General features: G+C 41.3%; 1 protein-coding gene across 2 annotated transcripts in view; it reads right to left on the bottom strand.

Moving 5' to 3' along the window:
* adipor2 (adiponectin receptor 2) overlaps positions 1–25,950 on the bottom strand; it is a 37,350-nt gene extending 11,400 nt beyond the window's left edge. Inside the window, exons 1-2 of one of the 2 annotated variants that reach the window (XM_071909653.2) lie at positions 25,814–25,950; positions 8,599–9,034 (exon numbers count right to left, since the gene is read on the bottom strand). In XM_071909653.2, coding sequence (XP_071765754.1) covers positions 8,599–8,682 — 84 coding nt within the window. In that variant the 5' untranslated portion in view covers positions 8,683–9,034; positions 25,814–25,950. Of the gene's footprint in view, positions 1–8,598; positions 9,064–25,813 lie in introns of both variants that reach the window. The other variant, XM_078281869.1, reaches the window with a different exon arrangement.
* Between the last annotated feature and the right edge of the window lie 467 nt (positions 25,951–26,417).

Below are 26,417 nucleotides of genomic sequence, written 5' to 3'. Positions count from 1 at the left end.
CCTGTTCACAAGAAAGTAACAATTGTTGAACTAAGGTACAGTCACACTCCATTTTATTAGGTCAGGGACTGTGTTTGTGAGAGAGAAAGAGAGAGAGAATTTCCCTTTCTCTCTGCTGCCCTCCGCATTTTTACATGTAAACATACTTTAAGGTGTTTAGCCAACAACTTGCAATGAGTGTGACAGTAGAATAAGCTTCAAATCTTAGATCATCAACAATATAAGTAATTGTAAGAAGGTCTGGTCTCCTAAAAACACATTTGGCTGGTAAAGTAGTGAAAGTAGCTGGGGAATTTTTGTGTGTGTTTGACCAATTGGAGGAGCTGTGAGGAGCACGGTGTGTGTGTGTTGCAGAGGTTATGAGGACCCAAAAAAAAAAAAAAAAAAAAAAACTACTGAAAAAGACCAGCTGCCAGCTTGGGAGAAGGAGGAGAAATGCTTTTCTCCTCTGAAAACATCTGTTCAGTCGTACTAAACTCGACCCAGACTGTGAAGCCGTGGTGTTGAGGTTTAGAAAACAGGTGATGCAGCGGGTTCAGCTCTCAACTGTAGTGGCTGTAATCAGATCTAATGACACCGCATAGAGAAGGTATGGAGAGGAGAGCTGGAGAAAGGAAGCGGGGTGACGTTCTTGGAAAGGTGGGCTTTCCCTGACCCAAATACTTCTGGTGATGGACACACATGTGCATTCACTCACTCACTCACACTTGCCTGCATGCACACACACATGCATACATATACACATGCACGCATACACACACACAACACACTTTTTCTGGACAAAAATACCCATTACATACACCAAACACGCGCGCACACACACACACACTACTTGGAAAAGTGAAGTGTGCCTGACACACGTGAGTTGATCTCAGCTGCCCCGTCCCCAGTGTGTTATTTTGGCAGAGGTTATGGAGTCATGTTCCCTTCTGTGTATGTGTGTGTGTGTGTGTGTGTGCGTGCGGTCTAGAATATGTTCCCAGCTCTCTGGAAAGCTTCCATCCTCAGCTCTGAGATGTGTGTTTACTAAATAACGGCCCATCATGTATGACTAAAACGGTCTAGAGGCTGTTCGTCTGACACAACGCCAAAGTCACATGTGTTGAGTAGGATCGTCTGTTGCTCCCATGCTTCTGCAGAGCAATGTTCCCTACATTTCCCTCAGGCTTTTCCTAGCACATGGATACACATGTAATTAACAGAGCGGATATGTACACTTTGACTTATACTGACTTACAGTGAGAGCAAACAGATACAGTATATCAACAAAGCACAATATGCCGGCACATCCTGATCAATGCCAATTTTAAGGGCTTGGTCTGGGCATGTCGCAACTGATAATGTATCTGCCAGATAATGCAATAACTTGTCAAAATGTAATAAAAACGTCACTCTAATGGGTCCAAAATGAAAGCTATTCATGTAATAACTGCTGGTTAATGTTATAACATCACATTATTATTACATTAACCAGCAATTATTACTTTATAAAAGGGTGTATCATTTTTATCTGATGATGTAATAATAAGAATAATAATACTATGGACTAACTTGAGTTACTATATTTGTCTTATTCTTACAACAAATTATGAAGTATTGATGAAGTGATGATCGGCATTAAATGTAATATTGTAATGTTATTACATTATCTGGGAATTGATTACATTAACAAGTTTTATTACATATTCAACCCATTTAGAGGGACAGTTTATTACATTTCAGGGGGGTTATGCATGTTGCTATGCATACTGGGAAAAACACTGCTAACCTGACTGTGTCCATATCTAATCTAGCCTATCACTGCTTGAGCCACTGATACACAATAAGGAGCAAACATGCAGAGAAAGGTTAGTGCTCCATGTATGCAAAGGTGTGCGTTTCTATGGGTATGATGTGTGTGCGAGTGTGAGTGTGTGTGTGTGTGCGTGTGTGTGGCCCTGGTAGAGTGTGTGTCTGATAGAGAGGCCAAACAGCCTTATCAGTTCAATGCAGGGACACAGCAAGGTTGGGGGACACAGGGTCAAGACCAGAGTCTGAGGAAACTCATAAAGCAACTAATTTCAATTATCTTTTTAATTTTTCATAATACAAGTTCATCTGTACCCCTTTTGTGTTTAAGTGGTGCTGTGGAGGTGGAGGAGGGGTTACTGTTGGTTTTGTTGTGGAATGAAAAGTTCAACAACAGATACCATGTTCAAGATTTATACACCAACAGATAGTAATCTGAAGGTTCACAGGACAGGCAGCTTGACGATGTGTAACGTTATCTGACTATGAACAGCTATACTAAACTAGGGTTATGAATTATTATGTTATTATTAGGTTATGAGTTATCTCTCCTATTCAAATAATGAAAGAGTGGGTTTGGGAAAGTTTTGGGACACGAGTCTCAACTCCAGACAAAAAAACCCCCAAAAAAACAAAACACTAATGTTCCAACAGTTCTGAAGCCAAATGATGAATGATGCACCGTTGAAAAATACATCCCACAGGGAGAGAAGGACCCCTGTGTGTGTGTGTGTGTGTGTGTGTGTGTGTGTCTGCATGTGTGAGAGTGTGCGTGCAGGACAAAGCCAAGTGCAACAGAAAGGGACAGAAACTTCCAACACGTTTCACACTGTCACACTCAAGCATGAACTAAATGGCTATGGAGAAGAGAGAGAGAGAGAGAGAGAGAGAGAGAGAGAGAGAGAGAGAGAGAGAGAGAGAGAGAGAGAGAGAGAGAGAGAGAGAGAGAGAGAGAGAGAGAGAGAGAGAGAGAGAGAGAGAGAGAGAGAGAGAGAGAGAGAGAAAATAAGGAAATCCCTTGAGACAGACGTTTGCTCATGTTTAAATGAGGCAGTTTTTCTTAAGAGCCCCCTCAAGACCAATCTCTCTCTCTCTCACGCACACACACACACACACACACACACACACACACACACACACACACACACACTAACAACACACACTTCCTGGTCCCCTCAGACTCATTAGTTATTCTGTATGTAGACCTTGCTAATGACTTTCACTTGACCACTCATACACACACACACACACCCCTGAGACACTCTGTGCGTGTATGTGTGTGTGTGTGTGTGCGTGTGTGTTATGAGGAATCTTCTGTTCCACTCTGTTCTAATGAGTTCTGCTGTGAAAGGAAAGTGCGAGGAGGAAGTGAGGGAGGAGGAGGGGAGGAGAGAGATTTTAAGAAAAATCTCCATCTTTCCAGGAGCTGAACTTTCCACTGAATGTAAACAAAGTCATGTGCCGGCAGTACTGCGGGGGGCGGGATCCAGGAAACAGCCTGTCTGCCAACAGGGAGAGAACTGAAACTCTGTGGGCCTATGACAAGTGAGCCTGATACTATAATGGGCCAATGAGGGAAGAGCTCACCCTTGTACACAGTAACCCCTGCACAGCACAGACGGCGAGAGTTGACATGTGACTCATGCATGCACAAAGATCTCATGGGACGCTAACGATTTGGAGAAGACGCAAGACCCTAAAAAACAGACAGTATGTTCCAAACATGCACACACGCACTCTCACACACGCACACACACACTCAACTTGCAAAACAGACACTGTGCTCAGACCACCACAAGACAAACTGTTCTCTCAGTTCTAGTCCATGACCATGAGGAAGGCGTGAAAAATCAGCTTTTGCACAGCAACAAAGCAACACACAGATTTTTATCAAACTGTTCACAGTAGGAGGGCTACAATCAGAGATCTTAACTTTTGAAGGCTACTTCAAAGTTGTTTTTTGTGTTTTTTTCTTCCTTATTGGATAGGAGAGTGGTTCTCAAACTGGGGCTCAGTATCACCTAGAGGGCCGGGGGTTTATGGGTGTCTAATTTTGAAAGCACATAGGGCATGTGTTTTTAGTTGCCTTCTGTTGTGTGTTTGAACTCCACTGGTATGTAGCTGGTGCTGAGCTGTCATCAAAAAACAAAAAGGATTCAGGGGGTTTCCACAAATCTTTGTGGTGAAAGCTGATTGATTGATAGAGTGATAAATTGATTAAATGATTCATTTATTTATGCATTTTATTCAATAATTTAAAGGCAAGAAAAACAGTGTACAAAATATTTGGGACACTTACTCTTCATGAAGTGCACTGATGAGGTGAATCCAAGTAAAAGCTATCATCCATTACTGATTTCCCTTATTTAAATACTTTTTCACCTTGTTAGCTAATTTTCCATGTCATAATGTACACCTATTTAACAATAACTGCCAAAAGCAGGCCTACATCAAATTAAGCAAGCAAGATGCTGTTTTACTATGACTTCTATAATCGAATCTATACCAATCACAAAGGAGGAGATGTAGATAAAGAGAAACAGACGAGGTAGAGAAGGATTTTTAAGCTTTGAGACAATCAAGATGTAGATTGTGCAAAACGGGGCTACAACTCAATGTCAGAAAGATGTCTCCAATATTTTGTACATTCAGTGGATTCAATATTACAATATATATTGTTGCTATCAGATACCATAAGTGGAAGTAAAGCTGAATGGTAGGTCCACTGTGAATGAAATAAAAACCCTCAGCACAGAGAGAGGATGGGCAGAGGATTCCCAAGTCCCCAATGAGACACATTGTTCACTGGTATTTGTTCATTGTTCATTGGTATTTCCTCTGTTTTGGTGATGTGCGTGTGTGAGTGTGTGTGAGTGAGTGTGTGTGTGTCAGGGAATGAATCATTGATACCGCGAAAGAGAGTCAATTGAAAACATGGCACAAGTTCTGCATTTAGAACCACTTAGCTGTTTCGTAACAAGGCTAACAACAGATCATCTGGAAAGTATTTTGAGTGTGTTAGAGGAATAGAGTGATGTTTCTGGCAAATACTCTCCATGATCAACTCACCACTGTGTGACGAGAAGATTGGTAACATTTTCGCCTGTGTGTCCAGTATGTGTTTGGTTTGTTATGGTGCTTGATGGGCATGTTTACTGGGCAGTGCTTGTTAGCTTTGCATCATGTCAAAAACACCACAGTCCATACTCCATCTCTGTGTGTCCAGTGTGTCCAATACACTGGACACACAGAGATTAAATTACATCATCATGAATTAATGAGCCTGTTGCCTATCCTCAGTGGCCAACAGCATCTTTCCTTCCACCCCGGAAACTTCAGTTCCATTCATCGCCTCGGCACAAACTTCGAATTGAAACTGACTCACCTAATAGCTCCCAAGGCCTCAAAAAAGCATCTAAAAGTCTAAATGAACTGAATTGACTTAATGGCCCGTAAAAGATACTTAATTGAACTTTAACGACATTAAAAGTTTGGCATTGATGGAATATCAACGAAGACATAAACTTAAAACTGCTCACAGTGTTTTAGAGGCACCTTTATGACTATATTAACTGCATGGGACTGTGTAAAGTATATTGGTCAATTTTATTTAGGCAATTTAGAGCATTCAATTCCCATATTAAATACTGTGTGCTTAGGTTGTTGGCTGCGGTTGTGTCCGCTTCCCCATTTGGTCATTTGGCAAGTAAACAGCCATTGTTTGGAAATTCTATTCTGCAACTTTGTAATCAGGAAAACACGCAAATACCAGAATCTCATGGGGGAATAGGTCAGAAAGGTCTGAAAAACAGGAAACTTTATTAAAAATGAATGGAAGGAAAACTGAAATCTTGAAAAAAGGAAAAACTGACCCCAATACCTTTTCATATAAATATATAAAGAAGAAACTGAATCAGAGAGAGACAGAGAGGCAGACCAAACAAACTTGGGTGACAAACAGGATGTCTGACACCAACCTCATGCCATACCACCTATATACACACACACACACACACACACACACACACACACACACATTTAGAGACAAACACAAAACACACACAATGCTAAAAAATTCAAAGGGTGCCTGTGGGGTGTTAAGACAGACAGCCCTTACTGATTGGGGCAGGAGGCCCCTACCGTCCTCTCAGGTATCAGTGTTGCGTTACAGCAGGTAAAAAAGGCACACACACACACACACACACACACAAAGACATAATACAGTCTGCCACACACACACATACAGTACACATATACACATGCACATGCACACACACACACACACAGTATTGTGTTTCGGTTCAACGGCTCCATGCTGATTGCCTTTCACACCAAACAATGGAGCGGCAGGTCTGCCTGTGTACACACACTTCATCTGATTCTCTCTCACACACACACACACACACACACACACACACAGTCTAAAGGGGAAAGAAGTGGTTCCTTTGGGGGAAAAGCATCTGGCACATCTGTTTGGTCAGTTCAACACGTTGCTTTCATGGGATACTGATCACACAACTTTTTGGTAGCGTGTTTGCTTTCCTTCCAGTAAAATAATGTCCGTATATAGACACAGTGCATAATAGGCCTATTTTGGGGCTAACATTCAATACCCACAGCACTTTAGACTGAGGCTAAAACTGGACATCAGGTAGAAGGAGCCAACCTTCTCATAATGCACTGTTAATTTCTATAGACAGTTGCAGCACAGAATGAGTCATCATCAGGAGCAAAAAGCCTTTAGAATGGCGAGGTTGTCAATAAGGTGGAGGTCGCTTAAAATTTTGAGAAACGGGCTGGAAGGTTGCCAAATCCATTCTCCAGACCAGAAATATGAGGAAGCGATTGTGTAACGCTCTTCTCTCTGTCCGCAACTACCCTTTGAGGCGCCCTTGAGCAAGGCACTGAACCCGCAACTGTGCAGCCTTCAGGAAATGTTAGCGATGGTGAAGTCAGTCTTGTGCAATGTTTTTATGTACTCTTATGTATTTATGCATGTATTTATTTTCATGCCTGTTTTTAGGATAGTCAGGAGTCCATTGTTCATGCTGTTTATTTTAATGATGTTCTCAATTTATTACTATTGTGTCTTGTGCTATATTTTGCGCACTTGAATGTATTTATGTTTACATGTTTTATGCTTGTTTTTATGCACATGGCTGCAAGGAGGATTTCCCCTTGTGGACAATAAAATTGAATTGAACAACGCCCTGCATCACAGTCGCACACACACACACACACACACTTACTTTCAGTGCAAATCACCACAGATAGGACTTTACTGGGATCCAAGGTGGGGCAGGACAGACAGTGAGGCCCCCCAAAAAGATAATTCCCATAATAATCATTGAGAGACTAATGACAGAGTGCTATTCTACCACATTACCAAACACGCACACACACACCCTAACATTACTATGTATGAGGACATTACAGTGACTTACATTCGTTCGCTAACCCATTACCTTAACTCTCCAACCACTAAATACCTAAATTTAACCCCTTAAACCAAACTTTACACCAACCTCGACCCTAAACTGGTCCTTTTCAAAGTGAGGACACACAAACTCTACTTATCTTGCAAGGTTTTCCTCATCTATTTATCCTGGGGAGATATTAGGTCCTCACAAGGACAGAGATTCAAGAACACACATTAAGACACACAGTACATACATGTACACACACACAATGGCAACAGACTGTGGTTGAGTGATTGCACCACAATACTAATTACAGATTCTAATGAACATGACAGGATGTGTTCTTTGTGTGTATGTGTGTGTGCAGTGTATGACTCACATCTACATGACATTCCATTTTGCTTCTAGCTAGATGAGAGGCCCAAAGTGTGTGTGTGTGTGTGTGTGTGTGTGTGTACGTGTGTGTGTGTGTGTGTGTGTGTGTGTGTGTAAAGCAAGCTGTTTGCTAATGCCCTGATTTAAAAAGGTTAAAGCGAAAATACTTCTCATTCACTACAACTATCAACAAAGATGTGTGCAATTCAAAATGTATTGCTGTGTGTAAAGTGAAATTTGCAGATATATACAGTATATATATAGTATGTGTATCCAAGTATCTCCCATGCAGGGAGTGAACTGGTATGAATTCTGAATAAAGGAAGCAAGACCGGCACAGTTACTGAGTCTTGCTCTCAGTAAGCTTTACTTGTGTAACAAGTTGATCTGCAATAGAAAACGGTGGACAAGCTTACTGTTGCACAAGTAAAGACAGCAAGAGCAAGATTCGCACTAAAAAAGACAAAACTGGTGGTAGATTAAGAGGTTTGTGCGGGACACCAATGACAGACAGACCGACCTCGCTGGTCAGCATCTACTGAATATTATAGTACCCTGCTAACAACACCTATTTATTTATTGATTAGTATATGTGTGTGTGTGTGTGTGTGTGTGTCTGTGTGTGTTTTGGTGGGATAGGTTTACTGTGTGACCAGTCAGCTCATACCACACCACACGGTTCTGAACCAACCAGAGGACAGCACACACACACACTTACATACACACACACACACACACACACACACATACGGCGTATATCACAACTTTCGCATGGCTATGTTTACATGAACCACTGAACACAGCTGGGGCTGGAGTAGAGGGAGATGGAGAGAGACAAAGAAAGAGAGAGAGAGAGAGAGAGAGAGATAGAGGGAGAATGAAACTGACATTAATAAAGAAAAACGCAGGCAACAGTAAACGCAGTCAGTAACAAGAGAGAGAGAGAGAGAGAGGAACACACGGAGGCAGTGAGAAACTGTGTGTATGTACGTGTGTGTGTGTGTTTGCTACTCACCCCGTTGTGTGTGGGGCACTCTGTGCTGAGGTGACTGGTTGAAGAACCTGAGGTGGGCGTGTCTTCCTTCTCCCGGGGACTCATGGGATCTGTAGGCGTCCTATCTGTAGTCCGTTCTATGAGATTTGAAGTTCTGTGTCGCAGCACGAAGGCCGAGCCCTCGGCCCCACTCACCTCTCCTCCGTCCAGCTTGAAACGCTGGACCGGACGCCACCGAAAACTGGACTGGACTCAGCTGGGCCACACAGAAACCTCAGCAGATGTTGACAAAATCCAGATGAGACTGAAGCTGATCGGACTGGACCGGAACGTGCAGAAGTTGAGCGGGACCACACTGAAGCAGACGTGAGCAGAAGACCAGGATCGGACTCAAGGCAGAATGGCTGACCGACCTGGACTCCACTTAGGAGGCTGAACTCTCTGGACTGGACTGACACTGTTTCTCAGGCCTCCGGGGGACCAAGCCTGGAGAGAGAGACAGAGAGGGAGGGAGAGGGGGGAGAGAGACAGGCAGAAGTGAGGGAGAAAGAGAGCAACATACAGGGGAAAAAATGGAGAGAAGAAAAAAATTAGTCTCACTTCCTATATTCTGAATTACAGTGACAAAACTGACCAAAACAAGTCAAAGTAACAAACAGAACAAAACAAAACAGGGAGGAAAAAGTAGCTCAAATATTATCACTGTAAATTCAACATGTTTTCACAGCAATAATTATAATACAGTAAAACTATATAGCACTTTCCAAAAAAATATGTCAGACATGAATAAAAACCAAAGCAATAAAACAGACAAATGCAAATGACAAAATAAAACCGGTAAAACTTGGTTCAGCCTATATGATAGCCAATGATTTAAGAATATTTAGATTCTGTTTGGGTTGACTGTAAAAGAACAAAACAGTGGCAGGGTGGCCTAGCAGTTAGGAGGTCACAGGTTTTATTCTCAAAGTGTCCTGTAGAAATGTCCCTGAGCAAGACACTGAACCCGTACCTGCTCTCTCATTGTAAGTGGCTCTGGATAAGACCATCAGCTAAGAAGGCCTAAGAAGTAATGTAAATGAAATATACTGTTAAATTGGTCCGTCTGTATCACGTCAAAAATGTTACCCATGGTATCAAGGCCTTAAAATACTGCATTTAGTAACACCAGCAGCCAATTAGGAGCTGCCAACTGGCTGTCATGGCGAGTTGCTTAGCGACCAGAGGTGTCAAGGACAGGAACAAGAGATTTCACACACAGGAAGTAGGAGAAGTGTTGAGAACTGTAAATGTCTTTCTTTTTCCCCATCTCTCTCCGTCGGCTTCACTTCTTCTCCACCCAATAATTATTCCTCTACTTTAAAAGGAGTGGTATCACTTAATTTAAGCATAAGCATTTAATTACAATGTTCAAGATTTAGTGGCAAGATTGTGCAGGGGAGCAGGATGGGGAAATTAACACAAGCAAAAAGCCAATTGCTGATACACTTGCTGGTAAGTTAGTTTACTCACAACAAACCATTATTTGGAGGTCCTACTCTATGGCGATTAAAATAGTAAAAAATCAGTTTCTTGTCCAGCACCCAACTATATGAAATGACACTGACTGAAAAGATCAGAAATAGATTGAATGGTGGCACCACTTCAGTACTACAGACTCAAAAATGGGAAGAACTGCTCATGTTAGCCACTGCAGGAAAAGCTAGCACGTATTATTACTATACCTGTGAGGACCTTCCATTACCTACATTCTTTCCCAAACCCAAACCTTCAACACTACATTTAACCCTTACCATAAACTAGCCCTTTGTAGAAGGGAGAACTACTAAATGTCCTCAGTTTATAGAATTTAGGTCTCATCTTTCTGTCCCTGTGAAGACATTTGGCCCTCATAAGGATACAAGAGCACACGCACACACACACACACACACAGCCTCTATGTGACATATACAGACAAGTCCATTCCTATCAGTGTGTTTTTACATCAGCACACATTTCCAAACGCACACTCATGCACACAAATGACCAAACCTTTAGTGTTGTGTGCATGAGGAGACTGCAGCAGCACATATTGGCATGTCTTACAGCTCTGCAATCTCTCTCTCTCTCTCACACACACACACACACACACACACCTCTAGAGGGGCCAAGTCAAGGTGAACATGCCCCCAAGCACTCGACCACTTCATTTAAACCATCCCCCTCTGCAACCACACACACACACATACACACAAAAAAAGCAAAAATGCATTTGGGGCCAATACACTCACAGGGGAGCAAGTAGGCATGCAAAGGCATAGTACACACACACTCAGGCATATGAACACACACACACACACACACACACACACACACAGAGAGAGACCACTAATGACATGATATGTAATAGGGGGATGGGAGAGTGCAGGGAGCAAGAGAGCAGCTATGGATCTAAAGTGAAGGACAAGTTAAGTCAAACACACACACACACACACACTTGTGTTATACTTCCTAACCCCTACATAACTAACCCCAACCTTAACCCTAAGAATAATCCTTTTACTAATGAGGGAAGCCTAGTGTTGACCACAAGTGATTGCTTTTGCAGCTTTTTTTTTCCTAATGGGGACATTTGGACCACATAAGATTGTAAAGACATGGTGCAAACTCTCTCTCTCACACACACAATTACACTACTGCTAATCCTAGAGTAGTCCTCTAGTCACCAGCTGCCCTTACAATGACCCAACGGCCATCTTACACACACACACACACTCACACATACACACGCTGTCCCTCTCTATCTCACTCACTCTTTCCCTCTATCCAGGCCAGTCTTTGCTTAGAGGGAAATTCATCTACATAAATTACCCATAACTACCCCATAAAAAGACAACTTACAGATAACAGGCCTACCAATAAAAGCCCTTAAAATAACAATGACTAGTTGTTGTGCGGAAATTGCCGCCAGCCAAATACTGGTAAATATTTGGCTGCATTTACTCATCTAGCCAGTGCGGCAGGTAGCCAACCAGCATTTTTAGATCTATTCTACTGTAAAACCTAGTTGGCTGGTTAGAAGTGACTGGTGAATTTTGAGATGGACTAGTCCCTGAGGCTCCAGGATATTAGACATACTTTCCTGCTTTAGTCACATCCCCCCATTCACTTCCACGAGGTAAGGCTAGGCTTGCTGACACATTAGCTAATCAGACTTTTCTTAATGGAATATACCTACTTTCTGGAAAAAAGTAGATGTATTCACATTTGCGGGACAAGCAGATTGGTAGAAGTTCCATCTCTTTGTGTTGAGTATTTAAGGCACAACAGTTGAGATGATGCTAAGCTAGTTTGTCCATCTGATAAACACACAGTGCATCTGTGAAACTACTACAAGAATACCATTTGATCAATCAGTCTATATACACTGATCAGTTGATCAAAGAGCTTATTAGCCAAAAAGCTGCCATATTCCTTTAATAGCTAGTTTACTTTACAGCAACCATTTTGGATATTTGATTCTATAGAATAAAACTTTTTCACATTTCACCCTGAAGCTACTTAGGGTTGGTGAAGCTTCCCTCCGCCTGCAGTGGTTCCTTTCCACTAATTAGATACTCTCTACTGTGTACAATATGTCATGTTGGTTTATGAGAGAGATGTTATTCTGTTTTGCAATCATTACTTGTTATTATCGCTGACTGTTTATGTTTATTGTCATCTGTTTTGTTTCATGCTTTGGCAATGTTTACTGATGTTAAACCATGGCAATAAAGTTCTTTGAATTGAAATGGCGATGGCTGTAAGTAATGTCTGTAACCATAGTAACGTTTACTTCAGATCAATATGGCGGCTACCATTGCCTGTATTTTAGGTTTCTGGTCCTTGATTTTGATGTTGCCACCCAAGTTTAACCAATCCTGACAAGTCCCACTTGCACACTGACTCCATTTTGCCAATGTTCAAAATAGAAATGGGAGAAGTAAAGGGAGGAACAGGGAAAGATCATAGGGGCTTCTGTTTTAGGAGGGTTTGTTAAAGCCCCAGTATGCGTGTTATGACCATGTAAAATTGGGGCATTTCCTCATTATTATTGGATCTCAGTTCTGTGATTGCAGTAGTACTCAGGAGAGAGATCCAATATTGCTCTGAGAAGCTATTTGTTATAATATTTTTGTTTTAGCCTACTTATTTCCTACAATTAAAAATTGCATTTCTGCACTGACTCAAGAAAGTACATTAAACATTCACAATTAATAAAGATTATCCGTTTATTTTTCAATTGAGCATTGAGCCTTTAATAAAAATGTTTATTCATGTTATTTTAATTGTCATGCATTCATAAACATATTTAAGGTTTGGTAAGAACTGGCATCACCGGAAAAATGTATCTTGCCGCCACAAACATCCCTTAGCTGGTTACTTTTCCCATCTGGCTGGCTACTCAAAAATTTGGGGAACCCCCTGGGCATTGAGTATGAGAGAGCGAGTATGTAGAGAGAGAGAGGGGGAGAGAGAGAGAGAGGGAGAGAGAGTGTTTTGAGAAAGTATGTATAGTGTGAGTGTGTGTATATACAGTATATGTATGTGTGGTTTTCCAGTGGAAGATAAACAACACCTGCAGCAGAAACATCAGCCCACAGATGGTGGTGGTGACAGAACATGTCAAGACAGAGAAAGAGAAGAGAAGAGAAGAGAATATAGGTACATAAGAAAGAATAAGAAAGAAATGTAAAAAAAGAAGAGACAGAAAGAAAGGGAACACACAAGAAGAGAACAATTCATGAACCAATAACATCGACCGACAGAAAGTGCCACTATTCTGCGGTGCACTGATGATAAAGAAGACTACTTGAGCTAAGCTGAGATGACTGGCCCGTGGGCAAGTCCCCTAATCGAAATCAAACACCCAGTGATTGTCCAATCTCTCACTTTTCCTCCCTCTTCTCTCTCTCCCCAATCGACCATTTTCGAAAATTACATCGATGCTCTTGAGTGATTGCAACTTCATTTTTCTCTTTGTGAAAAGTAAAGATTTCATGCTGGTGGCTGAAAAAAAGTCCCTGTTAGCAAGGGAATGAGAGGAATAAACTACTTTTGATGTGTTTTAAGGCTGTAGTCAATTCCCCAGATAATAGTCTTGTGGCCTGACTGCCACACAAGAACAAACAGCTCTCCTGACAATTGAAATAGCTGAGATGTTGTGTTCTGTGTGCGTCTGATAAGGGTTGTGCAGCAATAAGGGAAAAGCACTAAAGGGACTACTGTGTACTGTGTAGATTGGCACACGTGACCATCTCTCTCCGACATACTCCTGCATGTAAACACACACACACACACACACACTGTTTACAAAAACCCACTGGACATACAGAGTACCAGAACAGAACAGAACAGAACAGAACAGAACAGAACAGAACAGAACCCATATTGAGATAACAAGCCTTGCTATGATTGGATGTAGAAAAGAAAAAAGGAATAACTCACCATTTATACACAGCAAGCCCAAATAGGGCTTCCTAGGGTCTAGACCAATTCCAAATGTTCCAGGTTCCAGTTCAGAGAACAGCTGACACATAATATATGCTAACAACAGGATGCAAAATGAATCACGGAAATGTTTCCAGGGGGCAACTGAATGATCACAAGCTCATAAAAACCTTGTGTGAATGACCAATAGCCATATTTTTCACCATTAAGGCGCTGTGTGAGATCCGATTGTCTTCAATTCCCCATCCCCACGCAAAAAAGCCACCATGCGGACAAGTTTACCATCTGTGTCCAGAGCTCTGTTTTTCAGCAAGTTAAAACAACTCCAAAAATGCCATCAAACTGCTCTTGAGTGACACACTCATTCCCGTTTCTGCTGTGTGCACTGGGAAGCTGCTAGGTGTGAATGTGTGTAACTGCATGAATGTGAAGCAGAGTGGCGCTGAAAAATCACACGGGCTCAGCAGCCATTCCCTGGATAGATAAAGGTTAAAAAAGACCAAGTAATAAAGGTTGTGTGCTGTCAGTAATATATATATTTTAACAAAAAGCAATACAGTCTTTAACTACGCTCACCTAGCCTGAGGCTACAACAGCACCAGCATAAATGAACATTATTGTACTTTTACCATGGATGCTATTGAGCTTTTAATATTGATCTTATTGACCTGACCCAGAGGTCAATAATGGTAATTGGCAGTACTGTGAATGTGTGCATTCCCTACAACTGACAATACAGTGTGTGTACTTCTTTGGCAGGTTGTGATATCATCCTGTGTGAATAGGCAATTTTAAAACCCTAGTGATTTCGTCCTGACACGGGTGACGTTATTGATCTTTTAATATGAATATCGCCGATATGACCCTTGAGTTTAATAAAAACTGAGCCCAATCCTCGTTTTCGAGTATGTCAGTCTCAGAAATTAACTGAATGATTTTGGTCTTGTACATAAAATGAGAAGTGGCCATATTATTATTATATTATTGCATATGAGTGACTATGCCAATGCTGTTACACAGGAACATATCCGTAGCCCTGAATCTATACTTGTAATGTGTTTATGTTAATCTACTGTCATACAGTACATCTAATCTGCACTATATGTGAAGTCCCATTACATTTTGTCCTGTACCAACTGTGTCAGTCCAGTGTTGTCTATCTGTTTTGTAATGTGTCAGCAATAAATAACCAGGTCAAATTTCTTTTGCACCCATCATACTTGGCAAATTAAAGTAATTCTGATTATTTTGTATGAAATGAAAAATCAGAACAGGGGCCTGTTCTCTAATTTCAACAAAGAGATCTTTTTGGATCTTTCATTTTAAAAGTGTTTACCCATATGGATTAGAATGAATGAGGAATTCAATTTTATGGATTTCCTTTAGATGCTTTAACAGGCTATAATGTTCTTGACTGTGAGATGGGATTATACGTCCTTAAGGGGTTGAACCCAATGGCACCTCCTACGCCTAGTGGTAACATTTTATTTTTTTTTTTTTTTTTTTTTTATACTGGTGTCTGAAGTAGGCATTTTAGATGCTATCAAACATATTTATTGTTGACTACGCATCTAATCCAGAAACCCTGACGAAGGCTTTTGCCACCGAAATGCATTGGTTTTAATATTAAAGCTTTGTGAAATTGTTCCCCAAGAACAGCTGAATTATTTTCATTCAATTTAAAACAACTACACAGATTTGCCTCCTTTATCGTTGGATTACCAAGTTACAGTCTGTATTTACGGACCTCAGTATCAATGACATCACCGTATCTTAAATTACTGTCGATTTTTGGCATTTGGCTGACGCTCTTATCCAGAACAACTTAAGCTAAGTGAGGAGGCAGCAGCTGAGCTTCTTACTCAATGATGCTTCAGCAGGACATTGATGGCTAATGGTGACTGTTGAGAGGATCGAACCTGTGACCTTCCAGTTAAAGGACAGTCTCTCTAACCACTAGGCCACCCTGCCGCCCAAATCAGTGTTGTGTCTGATGTTTTCCATTGTGTCCTTCGTGTGTTGTGAGTTGTGTCATTGAACTGCCCTGAAATGAATAGGCTCCTAGGGGACAAATACATTTCTTGTATTCTCTCATAAATAAAGGAGAGCACTTAACGCGTGTGGTGCTATAGCGCAGTGTGAAACATTCTGGTAGTGATGTAATGTCATGCCAGGAAGGCCATTCTGTATATAAAGGTTAAACTCAACATGCACATCTATAAACATACACAAGGTCATTTGATTCATGCGTGTTATCCACACAGGCATGTGCACGTGTCTCGCTTTTATTCTCTCACTCATTCTCTTAGTCACCTTCTTTTTCTCTCTCTCTCACACACACACACACACACACACACACGGATAGCTGACGTCACTCTAAAGCAGTGTGTGGAGTCATTCATTGTCACTGTAGAGCCGTGGAGAGGTGGCTCCAAAAATCAATCCTGGCAACTGAGAGACAGACCCAACAGGGACTCGGCTGAAAAAAAGACTGAGCAAAAAGAAAGAAAGAAAACAGAGAGGAAATGTCAATGGGAATTGATTTGTTCTGTCGTTTTCTTTTTTCTTTTTTTTTTCTCTCAGGGGAGAGAGAGAGTGAGCAGGGAATCTGTGAAGCGGTTGTAAGAAGTGGAACTGGAATGAAAAAAAGAAATGGAGGTATCTGTAAGTGTCTGGTTTCCTAAACCATGGACTGGGGACCTATCTTGATTTGGCAGTTGGTATAACACAATACCACCCTTGTCAAACCCTTGTTTAGAAATATGTGGGTGACATACTGACTTACACTGTTTATAGCACTGAAAGGATTCCCATATAGGCTGTGTGAACATAATGAAGGTAGGGTATCTGGTGCAGGGAGCAGGGGGAGTGAACATGTGTTTTATGAGGAAGTCCACTGCAGAGGAAAGCAGTGGACAGCAGTAGGTGAAAGCGCTACTTCTGCTAACAGAGAGGAGAGAGAGAAAAGAGACAGACAAAAATAGAGAAAAACAAATGGGAAAAAAGAAGATGCAAAAGATGAGTATAATAGAGGTAGAGAAAGTGAGAGACAGCAATTTGGAGGAATGACAGAAGGTATGACTCACTGAACCTGCTTTGCAGCAGCATCTGAATATGCCTGGTGACTGTGACCGTGTGTGTGTGTCTGTGTGTGTGTGTCTGTGTGTGTGTGTGTGTGTGTGTGTGTGTGTGTGCATACAAATGTGATGACACATTCGGTAATAGGTCAAAGCCTGTTTGACGGAATGCAGTGTTTCCCCTACTAGAAAAAAAATATATAGGACAAAGGGCAAATAACTATATTACAACTATTGTGCAATCAGTCCATACACTGAAATAATAAAACCCATTTTCAGACATTTAGACATACTCAAAGTGATAAAAAGCACCAAGACCAGGAGAGAAAGATGAGGAGAAGTAAAGAAGAAAAGACAGAAATGGAGAGAGAGAGAGAGAGAGAGAGAGAGAGAGAGAGAGAGAGAGAGAGAGAGAGAAATAAAGACAGGGGAAGGGAGAGAGAATGAATAAGGAAAAGTCTTAAACTTTCATCATAGGAAGTTTCTTTATTCCTTGTTTATCCAGTGAAGCTGATTTTTTTCCTTTCCCACAGCATATTTCAGTGTCCCTGTTCTACCTCTTTTCAAATAAAACATTGAAAGGACAGATGCAATGGCACACAGTAGCCAAGTGCACAGTGTATTTGTGCTTGCATTGTGAATGTGTGTGGCTTTCATCCAGCATGACTTTTTCCCTACAATGTGTGCTCATTGTCTGTGTGTCATTTTGTCAAATTGGGCCTGTGGCCTGTCACCTGCTATGTCATTACTCTCAAACACACACACAGTCACAAAACAAGCACAAAGAGTGACATACACAGGGGTGCTGAACACAAATATGGAGGCATCTGCTTCTTTCTCTCTCTCTCTCTCTCTCACACACACACACACACACACACACACACACACACAGAAAGTCAAATACACACACATGTATGTGTGAGGGGCAAGCCAGTAAAAGCAGATAACGTCTATTCCACGAATTGCTAAAAAGTCATGTGGCTGACTTGTGAATCGTAATGATGAAAGCTGTTAAAAAAAAACCCTGTTTTACACTAAGACAAGCCCAAACAGCAGAGCTAATATAGCCTAACTTGGAATTAACACCAGACCTCAACCAAATGTTGGTGAATCTGTCGATTTTAATAGCCAATTAAGTAGGTTCAATCAGGCTTTCCTAAATAAGTCTTTTCTCTCAAGTTAGTGTCTCAGTCTGAATGCATATTCAACCCAAATGTTCTTTGAATCATCAAGCAACACCACCAAAGTCATCCCAGGACCCTGTGGGGAGTCTCAACCCCCATGTTGAGAACCACTGATCAGACCATGGGTGTGATCTTGAGCTCATCCATGACACGCTACCTGGTTCCTCAGGTTAGACAGACACACTGTAACAGTCAACGGGAGACGGAGGAAATAAAAAAACCTGTTATACACGACTATCAGTCAAAACTGGTTTATGCTGATCTGTATCTTTGCCTTACACAGGGAAGTTATTTGCATTCTGATGTAGGAACTAGAGAGAGTTTACCACATCCGAACAGTCAGGCTAACCCAACTTTGGCTATGCTTCCAGCTAAATTTAAGCAAACATTTGACATACTGCAAAAAAGAAAATGCAAATTAGGTGCGTCATCATCAGTGAGGTTAAAGCGAATAAATATGTTTCTTGCTGAACGTAGAACACAGCTACATTAGAAAACATCCATGAGAAAAATCACTATTCACTGCATAATTTATTTACTGACGACCCAAGCGAGCGTAAAATCTTTTTTGTGATACTGAGGAAATTTTATAGAAATTTGCTGTTGAAATTCAGCCCCTCTAATTCGATACATCATAATATTCATAAAAATATTTGGATGGAAACCCAGCTCATGTGATGATGAAGTCTCTGTGGCTTTTAAAGGAGCCACAATGACTGACTTTGAAATAGCCAGTCGACAGCATAAGCACTTAGACAGGGAGCTGCAGCTGCATATAAGATATTCCTCGTGACAACATACTTTGCACATTGACCTTCAAGCAACACGTCGAAGTTGGACCTGGCTCTTGACCTGCTATCACATGTCTGTCTGTCTCTCTGCCTCTCCTGTCACTTCCTACTGATATCAGATTGGTTGTACACAAATAACCCTTATGCCTTATAAAAAGGTTAGGGTGTGTCTGTGTGATGTGGGAGTAATTTAATTATTGTGGGAAAAGAATATTGCTAACATAATATTATCTTAATCTTCATTCAGATTTGGTACTCTTATCTATTCTTGTGAAGTCATCAATATCTGCCGCCTCTGGCCTGGCTCCAATAAAACTACTCAGGTTGAAAGGGGAAAGTTTATCCTGCATGCAGTATAGATGCCTATCACTGCTCTTTATGGGCCTTATTGTTTTGCGGCCTCTAAGCAATTAATAGCCTACATTTTCACCCTTTGCACTGAAGTGGCTTCCAACCTTTTCATCTTGTGGAAAGGGAAAATAAAAATCACCATTTTTATTTATGATCTGAACTATTCCTAAAGGCTGTATATCAAATTTTAAAGAACGAAACAAAAACAAAACAGAAAACATTAGGCTACCTCAAGTTCATCATTCAATATCTCTGAAAAATATAAGATTCAGCCTGTAAAATAGCATTTTGTCAAGGCCCTAAGTGGCTTTCTATCCTTTCAAAAGTACCATAAAATTTGTTTTCATTCTGCGTCATCTATCATTTTGAAATGGCGGGCGTCCCTTTTGTTTCCCCAAATGTTGAATCTATCATTCTGGAGTCACACTCTGCACTATGCTGTGTGTGTTCCTGTGTCAGGGGGGCCGTGAATAGGCCTCCCTTTGTATTTGGGGCGGCATTACAATGATTTAAACCTGCTGTTCGAGACCACATGACTGGTTACACTATACACTGTGCCTGTCTATGGCGTCGCCCTGAGAACTGCACCTCAACATTATCGCACACACACACCCCTTAACATAATATTACTGAAAAACGCACCTTACCTGGCTCTCCCTTACAGCCACACCTGAAGCTTAGTATCTGCAAATAGTTCTTAGCGTTTGCTTTAACCTACTTGGAGAACCAGATGGGTGGGGTTTAATAGATGGGAGGATGAATGCTAGAAAGACTACTTAAAAGCCAATTTAGCATATTTGTCTGTGATTAACCATTTATCAAACACTATCTGGGTTGCTGTCTAGAGTGTTACCGGAAAATAAACATCACATGGTTTTTCCCTCATACACACTGGTACACCTAATTATTATAACATCACTGATATGAATCATATGCAGGCACTGTCTCTCTTTCTCTCTCTTTCTCACATACACACACAAAAACTAACATGCACACATTAAGCAGCCAGACCTAAATTATTATAACATTGCAACACTACAATTCATGTCTCATGTTCTCGCTCTCTCTCTCTCTCTCTCTCTCACACACACACACACACACACACACACACACACACACACACACACACAGCTGGTCCCAAAACATTACAACATTTCAGTTGAGACCAATAACAATGGAAACACCCAAACCCTAGACTGTGTGTGTGTTTATGTTTTCAGCATATGTAATACCGGGCCAGTCATAAGACATGCTGTTAACAGAGATATCTAGGAGTAGGTTCTCTCCGTCTGTGTGTGTGTGTGTGTGTGTGTGTGTGCGCACACGCGTGCGTGTGCGTGTGCGTGTGCGTGCATGTGTGTCCCCTAGTGACCCGTCTGTCCTGGTACAGCAGTGAGTTACTGATACAGCTGCCAGCAGTCTTATGATGGAGAGAGGCAAACAAAGAAAGCCAGTGTTGGAATACACATCAACACACGCACACACATACACACACAAGCATCTCTCTCATTCACACACACACACAAGCATCCACATAGTACAGTTACACACAAATGTACACATGTGCACACACGTACACACACACACTACATCAGGGTTTGGTTCAGTCACTTTCATTTCAGTCAGTTCAGAAATATTTTCTTCAGAGTTCAACAACTGGAAATCTTTTGCCATAAAAATATTGGTGTATCCAGTCTATAGAAAAATGAATCAATACTATATCATTATTATGTGAATTCCTGCTTTAATTTACATTAACTTTACATATACAAAAATATATAACAGGATACTAATAGGTATGTAATAGGTTTATGCTTTATGTAGTAGAGTACAGGGCTAGACTTCCTAAAACCATCCTGGTACTAAAATAGTCCTAGTTTCATCATAAGACAAGGGACAAAGATGATGAGAGATTAGACACCTTTGGGAAACCAAGCCCTGACAGACACACACATACACACACACACACACACACACACATATAAGAATGGGTCATATGCTAGGTGACATTCAGGTATCCTTCACACCAGTAAGGCCAGAAGAGAAACCGGTCTCTTTGTCATGGACATGGTTTGGTTTGACATGGAACAAATAGGTTACTGTATGATCTCTCACTCACACACACACCTTCTCCAACACTATGTTACACAGACCACCAGTCTCTCTCTCCATTCCTCACCCTAACACTAACCCCCAAACACACACACACACACACACACACACACACACACACACGCACACACACACACACAGTTCACCCGGTCAGACTCCCACTCTAACAGACAGAGAGAAGTGCTGCCATAATCAGAAAACCCCATACAGCGACACCATGCCACAGATCCATGTCCAAAAGCTTACAAATCCACATGAAACATCCATGCACACTGCAGCTAACTGACTGGCATTGCCTGTTAGCATTACCAAGTTATCAGTTCTCACCATTTCACTGCCGGCACTGTTAGCAGCCAAAGTTGACATGGCAATCTGATATATAGATGTATGTGTGAATTTTGTTGTCTGAGTTTGTGTCTTGGTTTCTCACTGTCTTTCTCTCTCTATACAGCTGTGAAGACAACTACGCCAAATTTGTCAAAATATAGAAACATGTAGAACTCGTTAACAGACAAACGTTTCCTGGAAAATTGTACATCACAGACCACACCTAATTAAATAATGTCAAGGCAAAACAGACTAAATCTAATTTTTACCAATCAAAGATATTTATTTTAAGACACTGGTCTGCCTCTGAAGGGTACTGAATCACCAACCACCTGAATACAGGGTGGACACAGACCACAACAAGGTCAGTGCACTGTTGGCTTTGCTGGTGAACACTGTGTAACCTAATGCAGTGGTTTTCAAGCACTGGGTGGGAACCCAAAGGTGGGTCATGTGAAGATAAAAATAGGACCCCTAAATGTTCTGGTGAAAATGGTATCCAAAGCTACTGACTATGTTATGGTGCCAGTGCCGTCTTAAGTTTCTACAATGTGAGGGAGGCTAAATAAAACACAGTAGGGTTAAAAGCATGGATTATTTTGGTAGCCAATTCCACAAAACAGCTTTAGGTTGAAGTCACCTAACCCATTTTATCCACAATACTAACCTAGTCTTGTTAATGAATCTTTTGTAACTCTGTTAACAAACCTAAATACAGTGCAGTGGTTTTCAACATGAGGTCAGGTTTTGTTTTGTATTTTTTTAAAATCTTTTTTCAGTGCCATCATGTTTTCCATGGTTTTGTGAGTGAGCCTATAATTTTTGGCAGAGCACCAAGTGAGAGGGCTGTATGAAGAGGCTCACAGGGCTCAGTGATTGGCATGTCCCAAATATTCACCAGCCACTTCATCTTTTTATCAATTAACTAAATAGTTAGAACAGACCCTCCACATGATGGCAGTTTGTCTTCCATAGTGGTATGGTACACAAACTTACCAGTCACAGCCAACATTTACCAGGATTTGACTGGTTTTAATTCCCCACCCTGTCCTGTCCACCCTGTCTATTATTGGGACGTGGGTAAAGGCAGGCTACATGATCTGATGCCTTGGATGAACCTGTCAACAGATAGTAGTCCACACACACGCACACATATACTGCCTACCCAGCCACACAAACACTAGCCCACACACTTACATTTGAGTGAGCAAACTCACCCAAGAAATACACACAAATACATATCCAAACTTATGCATGTACAAATTCACATTTCTGCACGCATGCACACGTAGACACACAGACACATAGACACACACACACACGCACACACGCACGTACGTACGTTCATAACAACACAATCCATCTGCTAATGCTATTTACATTGGAGACATCACTGAGCCTATGGGCAAAGTGATTTCCTAGTAACAGGCTTATTTAGCTGGGCCTATTGCCAGTGTTGTTATGAAAGTACGTGCGTGTGTGTGTGTGTGTGTGTGTGTGTAAGTGCTCACTTAGGCAACAACAAAACAACATAAACCATTGAAGAGAAAGATGCATTAAGTTCCTTTTGTTTCACAACGCACTGCGTGCAGACACACACACACCGCCTGCTTTGTGAGTTGCAAGAGAAGGAGAGAAAGCAGGAGAGACAAGAAGAGGGACTATAAAAGAGAGAGGGAGGCAGCTTCGCTCCCATATGATCAATCAATTTTGCAATGACAGTTCTCTACTATTCTTGGAAGCTATGTTTAGCTGCTCTCCTGCCTGGCACACTGTCAAAGACTGACTTCATTATACATTACGCTCTCTAGAAAGTCGCATTTCCAGTAAAAAATATGACGTATTGCTCTATAGCTATGCTATGCTGTCTAGCATGGTGGGAGCCAGTGCACATATCAACTCGGGGGACGGATTTTCAAAATTCATTCTTTGTTTAATTGCAAATCAATATCCTCCAGTAGGATATTACTGCAAATTTCCTGGTTAGATGATTATGAAAGCCTTAAGATATGTTTCAGAAAAAGTAGATACTATGTGCCAAACTTTATCTGTAAAGTCTCAGCAAAAAAGGCAATGTGCTTTGTGTACTACTTGAGTTTGTTAAGGAAGATGGTTGTTATACACAAATTGCAACATGATGCATGGATGTGCCTTGTAAGCCTGTGTGGGCTGAGAACCTAGAGTTTATGACACTGAAATCAAATTACATCAAACCAAAACGTTGTTACTGTTGATGCTATGGGCAGGATCCTACAGTGCAAACATTTTAGTTGCATATGGTCTTCATGCTACCTAGAAAACTGAAAAAGGAGCATACGTGCAACCTGAGAATCACAGCAGGGATGGGTATGTGTAATTATATTTACAGATCATGCTCCTAAGTTTCTTTCCTGTGCTTGTTAGTTGCTTAGGAGCAAATTCACCTTTGGAAAAAAATGACACTGTAAAGCCCTGAAGGGTCAAACCTGCACAAGAAGACAGTGATTAAAAATGTGTTTCAATAAAAAACTAAGACACTGCTCCATGAAAATATCTATGGGCTAATCTCATTGTAGGGGAAGGCTGGAAGTGTGTTTTGTTCGTATAAAGTTTGTGTTCAACACAAATAGACTATCAGCTACACAGCCCATTAAATATTTATAAGATGACCTCATGCTTTCTGGCTAACTGAATAGTCAGAACTGCACTGAAAAAGGGAAGGGCATGGGCCCGTTCAGTACAGTTAAAAACTTGAAATTAGGTTCAGAGGTAAATTAAGAGAAATTGATACTAGCCACCAGTCAAGTGTTGGTAAACTTTGACTGTGGCTGCTAAGTTTGTCCACGCTATCAGCCACTTTGGCAGGTAACCAGCCATTGTTCAACAGCCCTATCTAATCTAAATGAAAAAAATTGTTTCTTCCCCTCATAGTGATGAGTCAGTCAATTGTTCAACACAGTGTGATGACCAACACCATTACTGTGGATTACTGTGGAAAATATGTAAGAAGTTATTCACAACAATTATTGCAAATGGCAAGTTCAACAGATAGCAGCTTTGGCTTATGTGGCTAAAAGTTGGACCAAACAGGATGGTCAGATATCAGCGGACTTGAACTTTAGAGTGGCTACATGTTGGACAAACTGAACCCTTGAGGCTACGACTTGTTATTAGGGAACTGGATATTTTGGGAAACGGTTAGCTCCAAGGTAACGTTATTCTGTGATCTCTCAACCATTCACATACAAAAACAAATACATTCAACGCACAAAAACAGCAGCAAATGAGCCACAATAGCCTGTGCTCTCTGTCTGTCTGTGTGCACAGGAGGCAACAAAACACTGGCGAGCAAGCAAGACAAAGAAACCCAAAACTCCAGCCAGACTACCATCCTTGTAGACAGCGACAATTCATACACTTTCAACAGAAAACACACACCAAGCAACGTTTCTGTTTATATAGACTGTTGTCACCTTATGGCGAAAATATTTCGATAAACATCTGACACCAGCTGTGTTGACAAGCGTAAAAAACAGTCTGCAACCCATCGAGAGGCTGTGAGGAAGGTTTGTTTACACCGAGCTAGCGAGCAGGCTAGTCCGCTAACATAGCTGCCACATCTGAAAGAAGCCAGACAACTCTTTTGTTGAGCCTGTGTATTTTGACAGCTTCCCATATCAACCTATCAGCCTATATACACACCCCATATTGCCTCCATACGAGTGAAAATGCCTCGTCAAGGAAGAGTAGTGCTGTGCTTTCTTCCTGGCTAGCTATCACTGGCTAGCAGATTATGCCCCTCTGTTGTTTTGACAGCCAGAATTAGCTGGATAGCAAAGCTGCTAGCTGGCAGGTTACATTCTGAAAAGGGGGACGCTGGGAAAGTCCCAGGCAAATTTAAGTCTAAAACAAGAAAGAAAAACAACAAAGAACCCCTACAGAGCACATTGTCAACTGTATTATTCACCTTGTCCTGACGCCAGAAGTGGAGTCTGTCCTTCGGGTGCTGTGTTGTAGTATTACCAGAGAGTTGTGGACGTTGCTCTGGTCTCCACTCTTCTGAACGGTTCCTCTCTCTCTCGTAGCGATTCTGAAGCCAGAGCAGACTGGACTCCGCGACGTCGGAGCCAATCTGTGCGTGACGCCCCTCGCATGAGCGACAAGTCACCAATCAGATCGCTCGAAGAGGAACAGGTGACCAATGGCTGATGATCAGGAACAGGAAAAGATATTTCACAAGTTGAGTAATACCTTTGTTTCGGGAGTTGTAGTTTCTACACATTTTGACAAATTCTTGTGAAAAAAGTTGATGCACACATGTTATATTGTTGTTATATATTGTGACATATGATGTGAGATATGCCTTTCTCAACATCAATGGCGTGTGAATTGACTGGTATCTACTGTAGTGTTTCAGTGAGAAAGCAAACTTGTTTGGCAAGGCAAGCAGCTGTCATTCAGGGTGAAAATTGAAGCATATTACAAATATAGTGTATTCCAAAAAATATACTACCAGTCCCAGTTATTATTTAGTAGTAGCAGTAGTAATA

Source organism: Centroberyx gerrardi, chromosome 24 (genome assembly GCF_048128805.1).
Source record: "Centroberyx gerrardi isolate f3 chromosome 24, fCenGer3.hap1.cur.20231027, whole genome shotgun sequence".
Taxonomy (NCBI): Eukaryota; Metazoa; Chordata; class Actinopteri; order Beryciformes; family Berycidae; genus Centroberyx; species Centroberyx gerrardi.
This window is presented reverse-complemented; position numbering and strand designations above follow the sequence as displayed.